Source organism: Cyprinus carpio, chromosome A23, assembly GCF_018340385.1.
Source record: "Cyprinus carpio isolate SPL01 chromosome A23, ASM1834038v1, whole genome shotgun sequence".
Lineage (NCBI taxonomy): Eukaryota > Metazoa > Chordata > Actinopteri > Cypriniformes > Cyprinidae > Cyprinus > Cyprinus carpio.
In genome coordinates this window covers 10,866,194-10,881,603 of record NC_056594.1, presented here as the reverse complement: position 1 = coordinate 10,881,603, position 15,410 = coordinate 10,866,194, and the positions used below count along the sequence as shown (strand labels likewise).

Below are 15,410 nucleotides of genomic sequence, written 5' to 3'. Positions count from 1 at the left end.
TATGTTTGAAAATGATTGTATTTGAAAGAAACAACGACATGAAAGGGATGACGAGGAATGCTGGGTGAGCATAGAGTAAGCATGACAGAAAGAAGAGGCGGGCAATCTTCTCAATGTAATATAACCTTCTTATAACAGACAATCACGATCCACAATCTGAATCACAATCTACCCAATTTTGAGATGTACTATAGAGAATATCCAGACTGGAACAAGCCTATGGACATATCTATTTGCACAATTTAAAACACAGTACTGCATTAAACAATTAGTTGTCAAAATGGTAATTAAAACCGGAGTTAAACTTAAAACATTGCAAAGTCTTCACTGTATGAATTAAATGAATCCTTATTAAAGCTACTTAAGTTATTCAGTCAAAAGCAGTTAGTTATTTTCTCTTTGACTTGTTTGATTAACATTAATGACAGACAGCAGCATGTATTTGCATTAGACTGAATGAACGGCTCTAATATACTGATGCATTTCTTTCCCAAATGTTTACGTTCACTTTTATTCTTTATGTTAATACTTGAAATGGACAGCACAGTCATCTAGCAGGAAAGTCACTGCTGTAGTTTTATCATTATTACGAGGGCATAAAAGATCATGATCTCTACGATTCGCTTTAAAAGTAGATTGTGGGTGTCTTTAAGATCACAATATAAAATCGTCAGATCGTCCACCCCTAACTGAAAGAGTGTTTTGTGGAGAGATGGAAGCAGTTACCTGATGCAGTGGTGTCTGAAAGGGTTCCTGCGTCCAGGGATGAAGAGCTTGGGGCCTGACCGGATAGACCCAGACTCTGTAGACCCAAAGCACTGCTGCTGCTGCCTGCAGACACATACCATAACATATACTCCACATTAGACGTTGAATGACCATATGCACTACCAGTCAAAAGTTTAGAACAATAAAGATTTTTAAAAAAAAAAGTCTCTAATGTTAACCAAGGCTGCATTTATTTGATAAATACAGTAAAATGGCAACACTGAAAAAAAAAAAAAAAAAAAAAAAAAAAAAAAAAAAAAAATCTAAGAACAGTTTCCCATTTTAATGTTTTAAAATGTAATTTATTCCTGTAATGACAAAGCTGTAATGACTGCATCACACAAATAAATTTTCAAACAGAAAATAGTTAAATTGTAATTAGCGATGCACCGATGGTAAATTTCTCAGCCGATACCGATAGTCGATTGTTTAGAGTGCTATCGGCCGATACTGATACCAATAGTTTGGTGGTTCGGCATTTTTTATCTTCTTTTAAATGAATGTTAATCCATAATAATTCCATAATTCTGAACACAATGCATATAAAACTTTATTATCTCAATTTTAACAGTTGTTTCACAGTGACTGGGTCTCATAAATTGATAAAATTTTGATAAAATTAAATTAAAAATTTTGATTTTTAATTTTTTTTTTTGTTATTAATTCATATTAACATTGACTAAAAATCTAAAAAAAAAAAAAAAAAAAAAAAAGCCTTTTTTTATAAAAAAATAAATTAAAAAAACCCTGTTATGTTATGCTCACATTCACTCATCAAAATCAAAATAATCTCTGCTTTATCATTGAACATCAAGCTGGTAATACTAAATATAAACTGTTTTGATCATATTAACTCATAACTCATAACATTAATATTAATTGGATATGAAAAGCATCCTGTTCTTCACAAAGCATTTCCCTCAAATACATGTGTAAGGTAAAACTTTCTTTATGAACAAACATTTCTGTTTTCTCACTAAACATCAAAATGGTCATTTTAATCTAAACTTTTCTGATGATATTCACACATTAACTGGATACAAACAGCAATATGTTCTCAGAATCAATCAGCATTTGTCTCAAATAAGTGGTTAATGTTTCTGCATCTTCGAACATCAAACTGGTCATTTTAACATTTTTGAACGTTGTTAAGTGACATTAACAATTCTGAACATCTGCTCACAACCTCTTCTTCAATTCCCTTATTTAAGGGTAAGTAGTAAGTTCTTCACAAATAAAAACATTTCTGCTTTATCGCAGCTTAGACGATTTCTTTTCTCGTTTAGGACATTAGATGCTGAGCTAACACTCGTACAAGGCGCGGACAGGTATTTTCTCGCCACTTGCGCAAGCTCAGGCAGACGGCCTTGATTAGTGGCTCAGTACGTTAGTGCGCCCTCATGCCTGGGAATCACCGGCTCTGCTAGGTAACTGGCAACTTGTGTTGACAGTCGCATTCTCCACCACAGTCCCCTTTTTTTTGAACAATTTCGTTGAATATGGCAGAGAAAGACGCTGTTGTTGATTCTCTTGTTTCTATGTGAGCCTTCTTTTGCTGTACGTTATCTAACAAATAAATACATAAATAAATAATGAGGCCCACTGTGTTTTAAAAGACTTCTGAATTATTGAAATAGCCTATTATATTGAATATTATATTTCTTTAGATGGAAACTTACCTTCTAGATTCTGAACATCATCTCTTTCTCAAGGATGTCCGAGTTTTTTAAACCCCGCAACTATCATTTTGTGCATTTGCCGTTTCATGTCAGCATCAAAAAACTTGTCTTTATATTGCGGGTCAAGGACCGTTGCGATACAGCACATATGGTTGGAAGTGGTGTTCCTGAACTGTTTTTGCACTGCCTCCAGCAATGCTTTTTTCATTGTTTTAACTCCGTGGACACTGTCGGCTTCTTTGCGGAGTAACCTTTTCAGAGTCTCAAGCAGGGGGATAATGTCAGCAGCGGACGCATCTTCTTTGCTGATCTCTCTGGTTATTTGTTCAAAGGGAGAGAGAAGTGTAGTTATGCTTTCCATTAGTGCCCACTGCTGCGCAGTAAGTGTGACAGGTAGCTTGTAATCTGCAGCGTAAGCAGCAAGTGCTCTTTTCTGTTCCAAAAGACGTTGCATCATATAGAAGATGTTATTCCACCTCGTATTTAAATCCTGCTTAAATCTCTTTAGTGGAAGAGCAAGCTGCGAGTGCTTAAAGTGGCCTACAATCTTTCGGCACATACTGACCAATTCTGTCACACTTCTCTGGCTTAATATGCCTTCGTTGACAGCCAGCTAGAGGGAATGAGCCATACAGGGCAAACTCATAATCTCACTGTCCGTCATGGCTCACCATGTTCCTCATGTTGTTGCGTACAACAGCGTGCACTCTTGATCTGTCGATTTTCCATTTGTCTAACATATCAGTGAATGCTTGAGAGATTGTCAATGAAGTGTGAGAACTGGTAAATTCTTGTGAATGAAGCAATACTTTAAGTTTAAAATCACGATGGATCCACTGAGCAGTGAGACTAAGCATGCTCGTAGGGCTTACATCTGAAGACCAAATATCTGTGGTGAAGCTCATCACGGAATCGTTATGAAGAAGCTTGTGAACTTGATCTGCCACATGGCTGTACATCTCCGGTAAGCAGACGTCTGCAAAATAATGCAGACTCGGCAAAGTATAGCAAGGTTCAAGGTGTCTTACCAGTCGCTGAAATCCGGTGTCTTCCACTACGGAGAACAGCTGATCATCAAGCTCCATAAATTCCATTACTTTCTGAGTAATTTCACGAGCTTTCGTGCTGTCAGATTAGAATTTTCTGGTGCTGTCAAACACTTGTGCGATAGACGGAGTCACGCTAGCCTTTGTTTGGCATTTAGCTTTTGTAATTAAAGCAGCCTCCGCTTTTGCTTTGACGAACTCCTCATATTCCTTGGCATGTCGGCATTTAAGATGTGTAATCAAATTAGTTGTGTTAAAATTTTTAACTGAAGAATTTTTTTTTTAGCTGTGCATAGCTTACAAACTGCAGTTTTGTCGTCATTGTCACCCACTTTAAAGTAATTCCACACAAGAGACATCTTTACACACAGCACGTATTCCCGCCAATTTTGATCGACAGGATATCGGCCCTGATCATCGGATGTTTTTTTACAATTGGCCGAATGCTGATAGTGCGAAAAATTGCTTCTATCGGCCGATACTGATTGTTGGCAGATACATCGATGCATCTCTAATTGTAATAATATTTCACCATATTACTGTTTTTACTGTATTTTTGAACAAATAAATGCAGCTTTGTTGGGCATAAGACACTTTAAAATAAATAAATAATAAATTACGTATTCCAAACATTTGACCAGCAGCATCCATCTCAAAAATTGCTAAACAAATAAAATGTTGCTCTCAGAGGGCAGAAAAGTGTAAACAGTGACCTTGCTGGTCTTGTTGCAGACTAAGAGCTATAGCCAGCTCCACCATGGTCTCATCATCAGCGTCTGGAGGGATGTCCAGCATGGGTGGGAAGCCCTCCGCCCCTGCTAGCAGAGCTTCTAGTGGAGAAGGGTTCCCATTGTTCACATTCTCTGCCGTCTCCAGGACCATAGACTCAGACTGCAGATCAAACACACAGAGGAGAGGATTACATAACAACCGCCTTCTTTCCATACAGTAGTTTGGACAAAGACTTATTTTAAAGCAACTACTGCCATCTCAATTATTTCATTAAAGCGTTCATTACAGATGATTTTTTAGAAGCTGGCACTTAAAAGCATGACTTGTGATCATACAACAGCTGGACTGCGAAACTCACCACCATCTCAAAGTCTCCGTGGTCCACCTCATTTTGCTCTTGACTCTCCTGCCTGCCGCCTTCCCCTCCCGTCATGTTGGAGGGCTGCATCTTCTCATCAGCATCATCATCGTCGTCATCATCTTTATCTCCTAGCATATGAAAGCACAGCGATGCATTTTTTTTGTGTTGCTTCATTGTAAGGTGTTTGTATGATTCATAAGTCACAAAGCTGAATGGCACGGCTCGTACCCATGGGTGTGTTGGAGCGCGGGGGAGAAGGCAAGGTCACATGCCTGCGTTTGTTTCTGGGTCTCAAAACTCTAATCAGAGCCTGTTTGCATGCAAAGCTCACAGAGGTGTCCTGCAGACAAGAAAGATGTGAGAACTGCAATATACATTTTATTCAAAAGGTAAGGATGATGGAGAAGAACCAAAATAGGATACGTACAGGGCAGAGCAGCATCTGCATGTATATTTTAGATGCCACATTGATGTATTCCAGCTCACAGGTGCAGTAACCGTGAATGATATCAACCAGTGCATTGACTGTAGCTTCAATGTGATTTAGACCTAAAAGAAAAACGTAAAAGCGTGTCAGATTCCTGAAACAATAAATCAATGAACTCCTAGTGTGACTCAAATCAATAAATACCACTGTGTGACTATGTACCTGGCAAACAGGCAGGAGCCAAAAATGCATTCTTGGGTTTGAGAGAATGAAGCTTCCAGAAGTTAGTGACCAGCTGCATGATGAAGCTACAACTCTCAGTATCAGCTTGTTTCAGTCCATCCTTCCCATCATCACCTATATCTGAAGGAAGAAAAAAACTGACTTTATAAAAAGCTGCATAAAAGGACAACAAGACGAATGTCTAAGAAGTTCAATGGGTGTACCAGTGTCCGACTGAGGAAGTCTGGACTCGGTGAAGTGCACGAGGTTGCTGGGTCTCATGATGGCGATGGAGCGGGCTGTAATCACTAGCCTCTGGAACACATCAGGGTCCAGCTCCTTCCCTTCTTTACTACAGCTGTTCAGACACTGTACTGCATTGCTCAGCAGAGACTGATCCTAAACACAGATTAAGCACCAATTAAAGCTGAGCTTAAAGATATGCTGATTCATGTCTAAAACAGAATAAAGTTCTGATTAGCAGCGATCCTGTTTGTACCTTGTGGTTGTGGTAGGCTGTGCGGCTGGTGTGCAGGCTAGCCAGAAGGCCTTTGGTCTGCTGTTGTACTCCAGCAGGAGTGGGGATGGACAGGAGCAGAGTGGCCAACTCTAGAGCAGCAGTTTTATTTTTCTCCTATAGATCATAGGGATGAAAAGTCACAAGTAAATGAAAATGTCCTCAGCAAAAATCTGTGCTGTAATTTTGCATTAAAACTAGTTTTTGTTAAATGAAATAAAATATAAAATAAACAAAAATAAATTGAAAACCTGAACGAGTAGTATATCAGTTGGTCATGTGATCTCAGCATGAAAAAACAGCTTTTATTAAATAAATGATATGGATTCTTCATCTTATGTGAGTGTACATCATTTTAAACATATATTCTAATTTTGGATCACCTGGTACCGGTACTTTTGATATTTCTAAATCACAAGGAGAACAAGATTTCCTTACCTTTTCATTGGGGGAACCCACAGCAAAGCAGCTCTCTAGAGCTTCCAGTGAGCTGACCACCAACCTAGAGATCAGACTACAGTTAGATAGGGAAAGCAATGTATAATATTAAAATTATAGTAGTACACACTAACATATCCCAATTCTACATCATTCTCAAAGCATTGCCAGTTTCAAACCATAACACATTATCAAATGTTAAAAGCATTAATGTAAAACACCTATGTGATTACTAATGTCTTTAGAATTGCTGTATTTGTCCTGCATGATCTACACCAGAGCAAGCTCAGTCTGACTGCTGTCTCTCACACACACACACACAAACACACACACGAGCAAACCACCATGCACACAAGCAGAGAAAGGGCGGTTACTAACCGGTCCAAGGCTGATAAGGACTCAGTTTCACAACTTTTTTTTTTATTGTTTTAGGGAGCAAAGAAAAAGAAAAATGTGTGAGGATCTCAGAAAAGAAATGCGTAAAAATGATTTGTATGTCAAACACAGGAAACGTAAGCATGCACAAGGTCATTATGATGGCAGCCATGCACTGGACACTTCGCACACACCCCCACTCCCTTCTCTCTCCTCTGCTCTTCGTTTCAGTTACGTTAATTGACATCAATTACGGGCACTCTTGAGACAATAGTACAGATTAAATGCAGTGAATTAAGTGAAATGAAGACAAAGATAGAAGACATGTTTTTTTCTTTCTTTAGAGGAAATAATATTAAATAAAAGGTTGAAATCAGAGCACACTGGCTTAGGAGACAAGTGTACCTCTCCAGTACAGTGCCGCTTGTTGTGATGGGGCTGGTGATGTCACTGTCTCCGGTGCCATTGCCCTGGTTTAGGTTGGGGCTACACACGTTGTTGACTGCAGCTGATGGGAAGTCCTCAGGGGGCTCATCTGGCCAGCCAAACTGCTCCTTGGTTTTGCCATAAATCTTAATGGAGTCCAGCATGGTGACACCTGCTGGGTCAACTGAAGCACCAACTGAAACAAAAAACATCAGCATTAATAATTATAATCACTACTTATATTAAGAACTTAAATGTTAAGATTAAAAAAAAAATTATAATTAAAAATAAAAAATATATATATATATATATATATATATATATATATATATATATATATATATATATATATATAATATATAAAATAATAATAATAATAAAATTTAAATAAAAATTTAAATCAGTCATTTATAGAAATTCCATATAGAAATATTAAAATTATTATTTTTTTTTTTTCTTTTTTACAATTATGGCACACAAACGCATATATACATAAATGACAGATCACAATTTCATAAGTAAATGACATATAAAAAACAAATCTGCAATATCTACTTCATTAATTTTATTTCACAATATAATATTCAGAATTAATAAAAAAGTTATTTTATTATTTTATTTTATTTAAAATGTAATTATTTTTCTTTTCTTTTTGTTTTGTCTGTTGGGCTCTTACTGAAAATAGAGAGCTTCTTGTCTGCCTGAAGGGCTTCCTCACGAGTGAAAGGGAAGTCAAACCAGCGGGAGCGGGTCAGGTTCAACTGCATGGTGCGTCCAAAGATTTCGATGTAGGAGGGAGCTCGCTCAATGGCCTGAGTGCCCACCTGCACCCTCATTCCTGTCATTACCATTGAGTTGTTATTGTTCACTACTTCCACCGTGAAACCTCCAGGCTGTTGACAGGAACAACATAAAAGACGCCAAGTAAAAAAGTAGCTAAAATGTCTTAGCAACACATTGATGGTAACTTCTAAATAATATCCTATCTGGAATCCTGTTTTTTACCTTGGTGTTGGCCACATACATCCCTGTAGAGTTCAGGCGGTGTTTGATCTGTTGGCCGTTGTAGACCTGCAGCAGGTCATTGCCTCCAAACTCCACCTCTGTCAGCTGCTGATTGTGCTCGAAAAAGTCCACAGGGAAAGTAACTTGGCTGGATGTGCGTGTGGCTGAGGAAAAACACAAAATGGAACATAAATCTCTCTAAACAACACTAAACAACGATTAAATCAGAACAAATGTGGCATGACTCACTGGCCGTGGCTGCCTTGCGTTTGCGGACTGGTTTCATGATGCTGATCACACTGCTAGGCTGAAGGGAGGGCTGGAGCCAATAGGACGTGTTCTCCACGTTGGCCATGTATATACGGAGACTGCCATCTTCACACAGCAGAATCATGGTGGTGCGCTGCTGCTCGTTGCTTGCTGTGTGACGGATCGCAACCATGTCCTGAATCTGAGGGGAAGAGAGAGACTTTTTTTAATTTGTGTTTGCACCATATTAAGTTTTATTATAAGCAAAAATGTGCCCATTCCAGCCTTTAATGCCATGCCAGCTTCTTTGGCTATTTTCACGGCGAGTAACAAGTTGAGATACTATAAAAAGACCAATTTTTAAAACCTGCATACAATGCTAAAATGGATTCAGGGTTTGCATAGAAATTTCTTTAAACATTCTCGCTGAGTAATATAATTTCCTAAGAGAATTTTAACCATGTTTAATAGATACTGGACTCTGGTAGGAAGAGCACAGCAGTGAATATTCATTTTTTATTAAGAACTTGTGTGTGATTCTGGAATGTTCTTTTCAGTATGTCCTATGACTACTGAAACTAGGAATGATAATAATTCAGTGTCAATATGCATGCAATCTCAATTTCTGGCATTCAATAATCTTCAAAATGCACCAGTAATGCAAACACTAAACTTTAAATATTACTAAAATAATAATTATTTGTACAGTTTTCTTTATTTATGATTTTATAATATTTTCCAATAAAAGTAAATCCAAATGCACAGTGTTCTGTGATTAATCACATTTAAAATTATTAATTGCAATTAATTAGTGTGAGCATGTGCTAGCCACAGAAAGTGAGTAAAAACATTAGCACAGCCTCAGGAGTCAAAAACAACAGATGTTGCATTAAACGATTCACACTTAGCAGAGAAATCAGTGTGTTTTTTTTTTACAATAAAATATTTGAACTTTCATAATATATTTTATACTTCCTTAGAACCACTAGGAAATTCTGACCTTAGCTTTTGCAGGCAGGGTTTTGATCTCCTGGATGAGGAACGTGTCTGGTTTTACCATGATGACCAGCGGGATTCCTGTGGTCTGCTGGACACAGCACACTAAACCTGGGTGGTTCATCACTTCTGACCACTGACAGAGTGCTGGAGATGTCTTACTACTTCCATTAGATCTGCATGTGCAAGAGAACAAACATTAGAGAAAAACAAAATGCGTGTTACAATCTAATTTGAAGATTGAACGTTTCTATACAAATTTAGAAGAGGAAGAAGAATCCTACCCTTTGACATTAATGGTAAAGAGTTTCCGTGTTTCCATGTTGCTGCAGCTCACTGTGGCAGCGAATGACTTGCCCTGACTGTAGCTGAAGAAGAGCATCTGCAGGACGTGGGAGTAATACACAGAGACTCCGCCTCCAGCCACCTGGCCATTACTGTCCTGCAAAGCAAACACACAACAAACTCAGCATGCGGCCACACTCAATCCATTCTGAATCTACTTGGTTAACTTACTGCAGTCTATCTGACTTTATAGGAAAATATAACATTGTAAAACCTTCAGGTCTTCGTGGTTGATCTCCAGAACGTTGGTGACGTAGAAAGGACCGTGCTGGGCACTGCTGGACTCGTCCATCATCTGAGTGTACATGTAGCCAGCTGAGGACATGATGACAATGATGTTTTTGCCCTCCTCGTTGAACAGGAATGTGGCATCTCTGATCTTTGAACTTGGTAGCAGGAAGTAGTACATGGGGCTCAGGGCATCCACAGATAAGTCATAAATCTGCAAAAAATAGTGATTTAAGAGACATTACTTTTGATAGAACTGATGACACATGACTATATAGGCAAATTTGTGTAACTGTATTTTTAATACATTCATTATCGTTATACATACAGTGCTATTCAAAATTTTGGGGTCAGTAAGAATTTTTTTTTAACAAATCAACATTTTTTTTTTTTATTTTTAATACATTTACATCATTATCGTTATACATACAGTGCTATTCATTATTTTGGTGTAATTAGATTTCTATTTTTTAAAAAAAATTCTTTTGAACTTTCTATTTATCAAAAAATACAGAATTTTTTTTTTTAATCAAGGTTTCTACAAAATGACTTTTTAAAAAAAAAAGAAAAAAGAAATTATTTTCAGCATTGATAAGAAATGTTTCTTGAGCACTAAATAAGCAAATTAGTATAATTTCTGAGGGATCATGCGAAACTGAAGAGTAATGGCACCAAAAATTCACCTTTGCCATCACAGGAATATATCTTAACATCTTAAGATATATTAAAACAGAAAATTTAATTTAAGTTCTATTAACATTTTAATCTACTGTATTTTTTATTAAATAAATGCAGCTTTGGTGACCATTAGGGACTTTTCAAACAACAAAAATATTACTGATCCCAAACATATTTTTTTATACATTTCATTTATTTTAATTTTTTTTTTTATTATTATTTATGTATCAATTTTTTTATTTATTTGACAATATTAATCACCTTGACAAAATCAGCAGTGATGATAGCCAATTCAGTCTGTGATCCAGGAAGCCATATGGCCTTGATGATGAAGTTTCCAGTGGCAAGTTGAGGATGCAGGACTAAGTGATCTGAGACGGAGCCTGTGCTGCTGAAAGTCAGAACGTGGCAGTCCTGTAGATGAGACAGAGAAACAAGACTTAAGTCAGCTGAAACAAACCTATGAAATAAATCCTTCCTAGTTTCCTTCACTGTGTTTGTTACCTTGAGTCCACACACTGCCAGATAGTCCTCATTACAGGGGTTTCCTGTGAGGCTGAGCACTGTGAAGGGGACAGGAGCGGAGGCCAGGCGAGTCAGAGTCAGTTTCCTCTTACTGGAGTCAGCCTGCTTCAACAGCGCAGACAACTGCAGGACCGTGATCTGCAAAAAACAGTCAATCACCATGTAGTCTCAATTAAAGTAGCAAAGATACAAACACACGTTCTGGTTTTCTGGATTACCTTGCCCTTCTCATGGCTGACAGCGAGGTGTTGTCTGCGTCCGTGAGGGGATGACAGCACACACATGGCCACCCGACGCAGCACATGGGCGCTGATGAGCTGGCGGATTGTCTGTCCTTGATCTCCACTGTAATTCATCCTGACGTTCTCAAAAGCACCCTCTTGTGAGCCCAGTGTGGGAACCTGGAGGATAAAAACATGTTTAGTGTTAGCAATTGTGATTCAAGAAATCCACGTGTGTTAGAATTATTCTTAAGGTGTTCGGTTCATACCATGAGCTGGTCTGTCATCTCAACAGTCTTGTCTTGAGTGTGTAATTCGTTGAGAGCGTGCTGAGCCCGGCTGCTGCTACCCACCGCCGATGCCTGTTGGAAATTGGTCTGAATGGCATCCATTAGGAAAATGATCAACTCCAGCACCAGGGCTGCAGTGGAGGAGCTCGTCTGTAAAAAAGAATGATTATAGTGAGTCCGATGCGCTTTTGATTTCAAAACAGTTTCAGAGAATAAAGAGCAAAGAAATTCTCGTACCACTTGGACAAGCAGATCCTCTCTGCAGCCCTCAATGTTTTTACACACGCTGCTTTTCTTAGGTTTGTCGTCGTCGCTGCTTTTGCCGTCACAGATGGTGACTTTTCCCTTGTCCGCGGGTGAGGAGCTCTGGTGGCGAATGGCGCTCTCCGGCATGCGCAGCTCGCTCTGGAATGCCGAGGACTCCTTCATAGTGGAGCTCATTCCACTGCTGGGACTTCTTTTCACTAGAGCCTGTAAAACAAGGATACAGACCCAAGATCAGGGATATAGGATACATTTCATTACTCAGACTAAATTACAAAGGATGTATATGCCAGGAGGGGGCACCACAGGGAAGAGGGAATCAAATTTGACTGTTACATGCTTTGTGTTTCCTTCAAGGAGACATGCATGAGTGGAAATGACTTAAATGTTGAAATTATCATCTGAAAAAGCTTTTTAGATTGAAAATCTTAAGGAAATACAACAACTATATTGAAGATTAAAGGAACAGTTCACCCAAACAATAAAATTGTAACATCATTTACTCACCCTCATGTTGTTCAAATTTTTTTTCACAAAGAAGGTATTAAATGGGCCATCATACTAAAAATGAAGTATTCTTTTCTGTCTACACTTTGTATAAGTGTTTTTTTTTCTTTCTATTATTAATTTTCTATGAGGGTTTGCAGTTATCTGGATTGTGCAATTTCACAATTTTCTAGAAATAAACGTTGAATAAAACAGCCAAAATGTAAATTTATGAATTAAATAAATACTTCCATTCAAAAGTTTAAAGTCAGCAAAGATTTTTCTTGGCTGCTGAAAACATATCAAAATATTAAAATGTTAAAATAGAAAATCATTCTTTTAAATTGAAATAATTTTTATTTTTTTACTACTGTATTTTGGATCAAATAGATGCAATAAGTGACATTTTTAAAAAACAAAAATATTATACCGACTTATAACTTTTGAACATTAGTGCAAGTAAATAAAAGGTTGTAAATTTTGTCTAAGTTGAGCTTACTTAAGCTTATGCTAGTTTGGCTGATTAATTTTTTCTAAATATAAAATGATTTGATTTGTTTACTTTTTGTCCTTGAATTATTTACAAAAGGACTGAAATTATGCTTTTTTTTGTATTAAGCTAATAGTGCGCATTAACAGAGTTGCACACAGAAAGTTGGAGACTTAAATATTGCATTCTTGATCGGTAAATGAACTGAATATTAATTAAATTTTTATGACATACATTTTTTGATTGTTACAGCTTGTGACAATGCAAGTCTTCATTAAATAGATTTTTGACAACTTTTATGTTGTTTTTTTGTTTGTTTTTTTGTCTTTTGTGGAGTAAATGTTTATTTTTGGGGTGAACTATTCCTTTAACAGTATAATGAAATGGACGGGATACATCTGAAATAATAAACTACCAAACAGTAGAGGATAAATTAGCTTAACTATCAAAAAAGGAAAAGATTAAATGTTGCAAACCCTGATGAATTGAGGGAGGTCTGAAATGAGCTAATGGCAGTCAATGATAAATGATTTGCAAGCCAAAGTTACCGCAGTTGCTCTTTTCCCATGATGACCTGAAGTATTCGGTCTCACCTGGCAGCTGCCATCCTCCTTGGCACCGCAGTCACAGAAGAAAGAGCCGTATTTGGCATAGGAGATCTCATGATCTTTGTGACAGACCTTGGCACACACTGTGCACACACCTACCCCATCCACCATCTTACAGGTGTGACAGTGATACCTGTATGGGGAAGAGCAGGAGATTAAAGACCCACAGCACAGCTTCGGAATGCTTCTGTTGCATAGCATAGGAATGCCGAGTTGCTCCATTACCAGTGCTGGTTCATGAACTCCTTTTGTGTGATGGTGAAGGTGCATAGCTTATTGCAGAGTGAATCCTCATCCTAAAACACAAGAAACTCAGATATGAATGAAAAATTGAAGCAATATTTAAATCTAAGGACAGTGAGTAGACCGTCTCCTGACCGAGTCTTCAGCCTGTGAGTCTTCCTCCTCTACAGCCAGCTCCTCCACCCAGTCAGAGTCAACTTCAATAGCCTTTTCCTCTCCCTCCATCAGGAGCTGGGATGAGCCCTGGCCACTGCTCTGCCTCAAAGCATTCATCACATCTGCCAGGTAGGAAATGATGTGGCAGGCACACTCCAGCATGCTTGCATGCTGCAAACAAGAGTGCTTCACTTATGGTGCCACACAAATACAAGATGTGCAAATGGTTATCCTTAAAATAGACTTAACACCTACCTTGCCTTGTGACACATTGGCTGTAACTTTTTCCACGACATTCTTCTGATACAAATATTTTTTACTGAAAGAAAAATAGGAAAAGATCAGATTTAGATTCAATTGAAGGTAAAAGACCCCATGAAATCAGGGTTGTGTGTGTGTAGTTTTCAGTGTGGTATTTTTTTGGTCATATTGAGGTCAAAACTTTTAGCTGATATGAACATATATGCATACATTTATAATCCTTTTATTCTCTTCTAAGAAAAAACAGGAAACACTCCCTTCTAGGAAACATGCACTATTAGACATGAAAAATGTGTCTAATAAAATGCTGACATTTAAATGCAAATATATTTGTTAAAATGTAAATTGTAGATTACATTAAAACATAGTTTATACTTTTTATAATAACTGAATTATTATTCAGAGATGCAAACTCATCATGGGTGAAATAAAAGTAAATGTTCACTTTCATTTATGAAGACAGGAAAAAAAAGTCTCCTAATGGAAAACAAAGACTTAAGATGAAAATGACATGAAATTACTATTATGTCCACTAGATGGCAGCAGAGGATCACCCATTAGTTCAGTTGCCATTTCCACTCCCTAGTTTTTCCTCACATCTTGCTTTTGGATTCATTATAAAATGACTATAAAGTATAGCAAGTGCAGGAAGTCACAAAGTTTCATGTCATTTATAAATAAATAAAAAAAGCCCAGACATTAACTAGTTAACTACAAATTAAGTTAATTATTAATGTTATAATAATTAAATAATGCATTAAATCTTTTGGCATTATTTTTTGGAATGAATTAATTTTTTCAAAACATTGCCTAAAAAAGGACATAAAAAGAGCTTTAAGTTATCTTTACTTGAAGAAGCTGCTCAAGGCAACTGTTATAGTTTTGTGACTCTGAATTTACTCTGCATCACCTAAAGCACAGCTCTGTTTTGACATAAGCCCCTTTCGCACCGCACAGTTCTAGGAACTAAGTTATAGGAATTAGACGGTCAGGTAGCTCCCTGGGAACTTTAGGTTCTCCTGGGCCGTTTTCCTGGCTGCATTCACACCGCCAACAGGAACTCAAAAGTGATGTAAGCCGTCAGACAGCAACGTCATTTAAGGCGCACCATTCAACAACATAAACAACAAAAGGATGGGGGACACCGTAATCAGAGCTGTGTTTTTGATATATATACCATCTTGTTTTCCATCTTGTAGCCTACTCTAAACTGCTCTGTGAATAATAAACTTTATCCGGCTTTTTAAAAATGGCGTGGGCCTGCATTTTTCCACATGCGTTCGGCCAATCAACGCACATTTACGTCACTGGTAGTTATATATAAAAAAAATACTTCTTGTACTATTATATAATTCTTATTATTATTATTATTAT

At 37.5% G+C, this 15,410-nt stretch overlaps 1 protein-coding gene across 16 annotated transcripts in view; it reads right to left on the bottom strand.

Moving 5' to 3' along the window:
* LOC109090064 (E3 ubiquitin-protein ligase UBR4) overlaps positions 1–15,410 on the bottom strand; it is a 47,016-nt gene that overhangs the window by 17,696 nt on the left and 13,910 nt on the right. For 10 of the 16 annotated variants that reach the window (XM_042713063.1, XM_042713069.1, XM_042713067.1 and 7 more), the window contains 26 exons: positions 14,031–14,094; positions 13,755–13,946; positions 13,602–13,672; positions 13,317–13,509; positions 11,766–11,999; positions 11,508–11,678; positions 11,236–11,418; positions 10,997–11,155; positions 10,754–10,906; positions 9,801–10,028; positions 9,526–9,683; positions 9,246–9,417; positions 8,246–8,447; positions 7,997–8,160; positions 7,668–7,884; positions 6,971–7,187; positions 6,569–6,601; positions 6,191–6,254; positions 5,735–5,869; positions 5,460–5,634; positions 5,236–5,376; positions 5,014–5,135; positions 4,815–4,926; positions 4,584–4,714; positions 4,207–4,384; positions 727–831 (listed from right to left, as the gene is read on the bottom strand). In XM_042713063.1, coding sequence (XP_042568997.1) covers positions 727–831; positions 4,207–4,384; positions 4,584–4,714; positions 4,815–4,926; positions 5,014–5,135; positions 5,236–5,376; positions 5,460–5,634; positions 5,735–5,869; positions 6,191–6,254; positions 6,569–6,601; positions 6,971–7,187; positions 7,668–7,884; positions 7,997–8,160; positions 8,246–8,447; positions 9,246–9,417; positions 9,526–9,683; positions 9,801–10,028; positions 10,754–10,906; positions 10,997–11,155; positions 11,236–11,418; positions 11,508–11,678; positions 11,766–11,999; positions 13,317–13,509; positions 13,602–13,672; positions 13,755–13,946; positions 14,031–14,094 — 3,974 coding nt within the window. The remainder of the gene's footprint in view (positions 1–726; positions 832–4,206; positions 4,385–4,583; positions 4,715–4,814; positions 4,927–5,013; positions 5,136–5,235; positions 5,377–5,459; positions 5,635–5,734; positions 5,870–6,190; positions 6,255–6,568; positions 6,602–6,970; positions 7,188–7,667; positions 7,885–7,996; positions 8,161–8,245; positions 8,448–9,245; positions 9,418–9,525; positions 9,684–9,800; positions 10,029–10,753; positions 10,907–10,996; positions 11,156–11,235; positions 11,419–11,507; positions 11,679–11,765; positions 12,000–13,316; positions 13,510–13,601; positions 13,673–13,754; positions 13,947–14,030; positions 14,095–15,410) is intronic. The other 6 variants (XM_042713073.1, XM_042713076.1, XM_042713071.1 and 3 more) reach the window with 4 other exon arrangements.